At 40.7% G+C, this 7,734-nt stretch overlaps 1 protein-coding gene across 1 annotated transcript; it reads right to left on the reverse strand.

Annotated features, from left to right (window-relative positions):
• Positions 1 to 6,226: 6,226 nt before the first annotated feature.
• On the reverse strand, positions 6,227 to 6,641 carry LOC102434604 (small nuclear ribonucleoprotein F). The gene has a single exon (XM_006089239.3). It carries the CDS (start codon positions 6,547 to 6,549, stop codon positions 6,289 to 6,291), a length of 261 nt encoding a protein of 86 aa, XP_006089301.1. The 5' UTR covers positions 6,550 to 6,641; the 3' UTR covers positions 6,227 to 6,288.
• Between the last annotated feature and the right edge of the window lie 1,093 nt (positions 6,642 to 7,734).

Genomic DNA, 7,734 nt, shown 5'->3' on the forward strand with positions numbered 1-7,734 from the left:
AGAAGAAAGCTGTTAGAAAACAACTCATTTTTCGTTTAGTAATCTTTTGTCCTACCTTCTTTATAATCTTCAGTTTCCTTCTCTCTGTTACTGGGGGCTGCATCTAAATCTGAAAATTGGAGTTCCGGCATATTTGATGTGACAAAAACAAATATAAAATTTATTATGCCCTCAATTGCTCAGATCAGATTTTCCCCATGAATGTCATCATAGGGAGCTCCTTTTTCTGTTTTGCTCTGAGTTTTTTGTTTGTTTGTTTACTTTATTGTTGGAAGTATTACAGATGTCTCCTTTTTTTTCCTCATTGACCCCCTCCACCCTGCACTCACTCCTGAGTTTATTTTTTAATCCTTTACTCTCACCCCCAACAACCACCAGGCAATTTCAGTAGAGGGATTAGCGCATCATGACACCATAGCATTTTCATGATTTCTTTCTATCCTGTTTACCTGCTTTCTCTTTGCAAGTTTCAAATGAGATTGCTCCTGCTGCTGAATTAGATTGATCAGCAGGAAGTGGAAATTTTCCTTTAGCCAACTGGGCGCAGCATCTTGGTGGGAGGAATCTGAGCATCTCCACATCCATGCTGTCAGCCCCGGGTGGCCAGGGCGATGCAGTGGGAGGGCTCTGGTGGCTCAAGAGGACCCAGCAGCCGTCATCACTAGTTCAGTCTCTGTGGCCCATTCAGCCCTTGGCATCGCTGCCAAGCCAACCAACAAAGGAGCATTGTAATCCTGACAGTTTCCCAGCATTGACTGGACGGGCGCAGACCACCAACCAGCTCCTTTTGCTTCTGCTGTTCACAAGTGAATGGAAAAAAGTCAGTGGCAAAAATCCCACACCCGGCTGAAGTTGGTGTGTGGGTGCTGTTCTCGCCAGTGAGTCTCCCTCCAAGCTGGTAATCCTCGTACCTGTTTTCTTTATTGTTTGTTTGTAAATATGATGAGCTTGAATGGGAATGCATAATCCTCAGTGAGGCTTGTCAAAATATTAGATGTGAGTTTTGAAAAGCAAGCATATGGCATGCAGTATTGTAGAGAATGGAAAGAGGAATAAAAATGAAATGTCACAATTATAAAAAGATAAATTGAGATAAGCTTCTAAGATGAAAAGCAATAATTCCAGCTATTTCTGTAGCCAGTGTGGTTCCTAAGAAACTGAATTTTGGGGTATAAGAACAGGGTTTTCCATTATAAAATGGAATCATTTTAAGTCAATTTCAAATGTTGGATGTGCAACCAAAAGTCTGCCATTTCTGTGGACCAAGTAAAGGGCATTTCCAACTCTAATTTTAAAAATAGTAACAATTAGCCCTACCTGGTTTGGCTCAGTGGATAGAGCATCGGCCTGCGGACTGAAGGGTCCCAGGTTCGATTCTGGTCAAGGGCATGTACCTTGGTTGCGGGCACATCCCCAGTAGAAAGTGTGCAGGAGGCAGCTGATCAATGTTTCTAACTCTCTATCCCTCTCCCTTCCTCTCTGTAAAAAATAAATAAAATATAGTAACAATTAAAGAAAATGTTTAAGAACAAAGTAAACGCAGAGATATTTATCATGCAGTTATCACTGATTGAAAGCTAGGAAATATTTTAACAATCAGATAAAATGATCTTTTAATACATTTCAGTGGGAAATGTGGCACAATTCCATTTATTTAAATTGCTTTCCCTACAAGTGTAGATTATAATAATGACATGCCATGTTTACTTATCAGTTATCAAATAAACAGATGGAGGTGCTTCATGCTGGTGGGGGAAAGTGGGATAAGAATATGGGGTTTAAAACAGGATCCAGTTTTAGGAAGCAATTTAGAACCTTAGTAATAATCTGCCCCTTTGACCCACTATCTACTTCTTAAAATATATTTTGTGTGCATGCATTCTAATATTTTAATAGTATATTAAAGGCAAAAATAAAAAAAATACAACATTATGTACCAAGGCAAATATAAAAACAAAAACAAACTACAGGAAAAAACAAAGCCTCCCCCCACCCCCCTGCCCTATGAGAACAATAGAATTAATTGGTAAGTAAATTGTTAACCCAAGTACATTTAGATAATGGGATACCATGTGGCTAATAAAATTGACGTATGCAGAGATTCTCAATAATATGAGAGAATGCTTCTCTAAATATTAGGTAAAAAGAGGAGCTTTAATTGAGCAACTGGTAATGATTTTAACATGCAAAAGTGCAATAAATGCTAAAGGCCATTGTCTTGGTAGGTGGCATTATGGTTGATTTTTTTCAATGTAAATTTCCACATTTTCAAAATTATTCCCCAAGAACATATGTGATTTTTTGTAATCAGAAAGCAAACAATTAAACACACACACACACACACACACACACACACACACACACACACACCTTTCCTCTGTTGTGAAAAGACTCTAAATTTCTACCTCCCTTACTCTAAAGGCTACTTTACTTAAGGCAAATACAAATGAACACCTTAACCTGTTACCAGGAGGTGCTACTGGGGCAAATTTTGATGCTGATTAGACTGACTTTTAGTTCCTTTATTTTCTTCTTGATCCGGCCCTAAAAGTAAATGACAGGCTGGGCAACATAACCCGGGATTATTCTTCTCCTGTCACCCGAGTACGACCTCTCAGCTCGAGGTGGATTATCAAGGACAGAATGCTGAGTCCTGAGCGATGGAGGAGCATCGAGGGTGCTGGGTCCTGTGACTGGGAAACAGGGGCCTTTGCCGACAGCTGAGCCGCAGGTGCTCCTCATGGGAAGGCTAACCAAACGTCACAGGTGATCAGAGCTCTGATGCTCCTTTTGTCCAACATATTTTCAATTTTATTCCACAGATAATATACAAATCTTTTTCTGTGAAACTCCAAGAGGTCAGATACTAACTCCCATGTGATCACTCATTCAGCTAGCAATTTTTGGAAGCTGTTGTGCTCTGTGGAGCTATTTTGTTCTGTGGTTAAGAGCATAAGTTCTGGAGTTAACTCAGGTTGATGGCACTAGCCTTAGACCGAGGCAGGAGGTGGAAAGGTATGTGGGGATCTGCCTGTGCTCCACATTTTAGACGTTCCTGTTCTGGCCCCTGGGCCTACATTGAGGAGAATGCGGGGTCAAGGGCACACTTCCACGGAGCCTGCGCTCCCTGCACCCATCATCCAGGTGCCAGGGACCCTGGCATTTTCTGCTCAACAACCCAAGCCTGTTTCCAATCTGCTCAGGTATTTTTCTAGATTATTCTTCTGAAGATGCCATCACTGGGATCACTTATAGACCCAAGAGGGGGTCAGGGGCAGGCGTTTTGAGGGGTGTGGAGGGAGTTTGGCTGAACAGATGGGCACAGAAGCATTGAAAAGACTGAGAATGTTAAACAGTGTATAGCATGCAGTGGATGCTGGGCAAATGTTATTTCTTATATGTTCTCTTAGTTTCTTATCACATCTTTTCTGCTGAGACGGGGGCCGGGGAGGGGGGTGCGGGGGTAGAAACAACCATGAGAAACAAGCTTTTACTGGGGAACACTATTTTAGTTTAGGGTATCCAAGATGGAATTTTTTTTTTGTTTTTTTCCTCAGTAACTTGGCTATTGTCCTGGCCCAATTCCAATGCTCTGTATTCAAGCTAATTACATTCCTCCCCCACTGGATAAATTATTCTTCACTTCCCCCATAAAAACCATCATGTTATACTTGCGAAACAAAATGCCTCTGTGTTCTACCACACATGCAAAAAAGTGGTTGCATTTCAATACATAGTGTCTTTCTCTGTGTGAGTGATTTGAGAGCTGCATTGGAATTTATTACAGTGAGATGTGAGTTCAGTTCAATATGGCGTCTGAGTAATGATAGATTCCCTATTAAGGGGTCACTATCACAAGTTATGTTCTCCTGGTGACGAAATATGAGACAATCTTTTTTTTTTTAATCCTCACTGGAGGATATGTTTTTATTTTATTTTTTTTAGGAAGAGGGAGAGAAGGTGGGGTATATATAGAGAGAAACATCAATCAGTTGCCTCCCATATGTGCCCCAGACTGGGGATTGAATCTGCAATCCCAGGTATGTGCCCTGACTGGGAATTGAACTTGTGACCCTTTGGTGCATGGGAGGATGCTCCAACCAACTGAGTCACCAGCCAGGGTGAGACAACCTTTTAAAGCATTACTTGGGTGGAGACTAAGCAGTTGTGAGCTATTGAGCTTCTAAGTCACTACATCCCCAAGCAAGTTATTTACCTCATCACTTTGACTTTTTCTGATGTTAGAGGCCTGAGCATTCATGAAATGGTTCATCCCAAATAATTAAGAGCTGTGATGTTATGATAAAGCTGGAGAGAAAAATATAGAGGATTTTAAGAAGTCACTCTCCTTTTTCTCTCCCTTTCTTAGAGCTTAGCAGCGCTTAGGTCTACAATGCCTCTTTGGTGATTGATTTAGGAACCTGAGTTTCATTTCTTGAGATCACAGTGCATGAATAATAATGACAAAATAATAGTGACGAGATAATAGTGGCCAAACTTCATGAGGGAACAGCAGCTTACGGCCAAGACATGGCCGAGCACACAACTGGCTCCGCTTTGAGAAATATTCCAAGAAATGTCATCTCTAAATCTAAACTATTCTAAATCCTTGAGTTTTAAAGCCTTCACTCGAGGCAACCTTCACCAGGAGTTACCCGTTCCTGCATGTTTGGAAGGGACCTGGTTACTATGACCCAGAGTCCATTCCTCAAGCCTGGTTTGTGCAGCTGTCCTGTGCCTGACCGACAGCCTTCTGCGCTGTGCAAGTGGAAAAGAGTGGCCACCCACCTCTGCTCTAGGCGAGGACTTACCAAATGAGAGTAAATCCTCACTTAATGATGTGGATAGGCTCTCAGAAACTGCAACCTTATGCGAAATGACGTACCATTTATTCTCATTATCTTGGCTCAAACTCTTGTTTTGGAGGGTCACTCCTTCACCTTATAACCAACTGGCCATTGTGATCTCATGTCAAGTCCTTCCTTTCTGCTCCCATATTCACCACCTTAGTTTGTGCTGCGATCACCTACGCAGGTGCAGCTGGAAACCCTTCTCTCCCCAGTTCCTGTCCATGAGGAGTGGTGTGACCTGGTCCCCAGGGGTGGGACTGTGGCAGGAAGGCATGTGTTAAATCCATTTCTAGAGATACTGTGCTGGGCCCGAAGCACGTATCTTCTCAGACTGTTCTTGTCTCACCATGGGAATGATTGGTTATGGAAAGTTAAGAATGATGAGGTTTCTTGATACTATTTGTTGGACTCTAGTCCTTCCTCACTTAGGTAGACAGCATTCTCCACCCAATCTATCCATTTGGCTTCAGGCAGCAACTCTCACTCATTAAGAGTCAAGACTCCATCATATTAAAGGATGTGCTTTTGCTGGGCCTGGGCCTCTGAACACAAATTCCCCTGGGAACTGCTGTGCATTATACAGATAATGTATCATAGAAATGCACACTTGAAACCTATATAATCTTATTAACCAATGTCACCCCGAAAAATTTAATTAAAGAAAAAAATAATATTTGAGGGTTCTGGCTCCTGATTTAAAGTCATCTCTTTTAAGTTCATTGCTTTCTCCTCAAAGTCTCCAAATTGATCTCCTGCCTTCATTTAGTTCTTTCCCCATTTTTCCAGCCCAGTTTATTATGATCATTTCTTAAACATAACTTTCTGCTTACTACTTGCTTGCTCAGAAATGTTCAATACCTACCACTGATCAAAGGGGAAAGACCAGCATTTGTGCAGGACATTCAGGCACTTCTGGATCTGGCTTCCAACTAATCCCAAAGGTTGTCTGACCTTCCCCCTATTGTCCTTGTGAATAGCTGGCACGACTCCCAACTTTCTTACATCACCACCACCACCACCCCTGGCTAAGCAAATCCACAGGGAGTGGAGCATTACGAATTACGAGCATGGACTCTAAAGCCAGGCTGCCTGGGTTCAAATTCCAGCTCTGTCACCAACTCACGGTGCAAATTAGATAAGTAACTTGTACCTTGGGTTTCTCATCCACCAAATGGGAAAATAGTAGTGCTTACCTCATAGGGTTGTCCAGAGGTTCAGCATGACTGTAAAGTACTTTAGATAGTGCCTGTTGTACGTAAGAGCTTAACAATTGTTAGATATTATTCTGTTACTCAACAGCTCACATCCTCACTGCAGGGTAATTATTCCCCACTTTGTCTAGGTTCTTTATTTTTTTTAATTTATTTTTTTTCAAATTGAAAAAACAAATTTTTATTGTCTAGAAATATATATAAAAAGAAATTTCCCACAAAAGATGCTATTCTCTCATTTCTCCATCTTCTTCCTCTTCTTCAACACCCCTGATATAAAGGACATTATTACACCTTATTAAAACTTCACCCAGGTGTCCAGACAAGGCTCCATCTATGTATTCTTCTGTGTTTGCAAGCTGCATGTTCATATAGCCATCTACAGATACCAGGTAGCCTTTGTACTCCATTCCCCACTTAAGTTTCACCATTACTGGCTTTCCTGTTAATCCGTTGAGGAAAGGTTTGGGATTGAGGGGCAAACTCATCGCGACGACGAGCAAATGCTGTAGGCTACTCGCCGCCGACCCAGCTCTTGTCCGTCCCTGGTGTCTGGAGCGCCTACCCCAGCACGGACCACGAGAAATCTGTCTAGGTTCTTTATTAAGCACTTATTAGATGTTGCCTTATAGTACTAGTGAATTTAATTGCTTTTAATATATTTTGAACACACAATAGAATATTTCTATCATATTTGAAGGATATAAAATGAACAACAGTACAAATATCTCTATTTCTGTGAACAAACTTTGAATATAGGCTATCACTAACCTCCAAGTAGGTCCGTAAGTGTTCCTTCCAAATATCATCTACTTTCATCTTTATTTCCATAGTAACCTGGATTCAGACATATTTCTTTAAATCAATAGTAATTATTAATGCTGGTCATTCAATATATAGTTTCAAGCCCCCCACCCCCTCTCAGGAAATCTTTCTTGAATGTAGATTTTAGCATTTGTCTTGTGCCATTACTTTGATTTTTATTTCCTTTTGGGCTCCTATCTGCTGTCTTCCATATCTATTATATTTTCATGAGTTTTTTTTTATTATCTCTTCATTTCATTTTGAATTTTTAAGTTCCTTTTAAAAATCTAATTTAAAAAAAATATATTTTAGCCCTAGCAGGTTTGGATCAGTGGATACAGCATTGGCCTGCAGACTGAAGGGTCCCGGGGTTTGATTCTGGTCAAGGGCACATGCCCAGGTTGCAGGTTCAATCCCCAGTAGGGGGTGTGCAAGAGGCAGCCAATTAATGATTCTCTCTCATCATTGATGTTTCCATCTCTCTCTCCCTCTCCCTTCCTCTCTGAAAGCAACAAAAATACATTAAAAATAATAAAAATTAAAAATATATGTTATGATAGCTTTGTTGAAATATAATTCATGTCATATGATTTATCTATTTAAAGTGTACAATTCAAGGTTTATAATATATTTATAGACTTGTATGATCACCATCACAATCAATTTTGCAACATGTCATCATCCCAAAAAGAAACTCCTTAATGATTAGAAATCACTCCCCATTTTCCCTAAACCCCCAACCCACCCAGCCCTTAGGAAGCCACTAACCTACTAATCTACTCTCTGTTTCTACAGATTTGCTTATTATGGACATTTCATGTGAATGAAATAATAAAATATGTAGTCTTTTGACACTGGCTTCTTTCACA

Source organism: Myotis lucifugus, unplaced genomic scaffold (assembly GCF_000147115.1).
Source record: "Myotis lucifugus unplaced genomic scaffold, Myoluc2.0 scaffold_57, whole genome shotgun sequence".
Taxonomy (NCBI): domain Eukaryota; kingdom Metazoa; phylum Chordata; class Mammalia; order Chiroptera; family Vespertilionidae; genus Myotis; species Myotis lucifugus.

Bases quoted from the DNA above. Each gene is read 5' to 3' on its own strand.
- LOC102434604 (XM_006089239.3), bottom strand. From the start codon at position 6,549: ATGAGTTTGCCCCTCAATCCCAAACCTTTCCTCAACGGATTAACAGGA.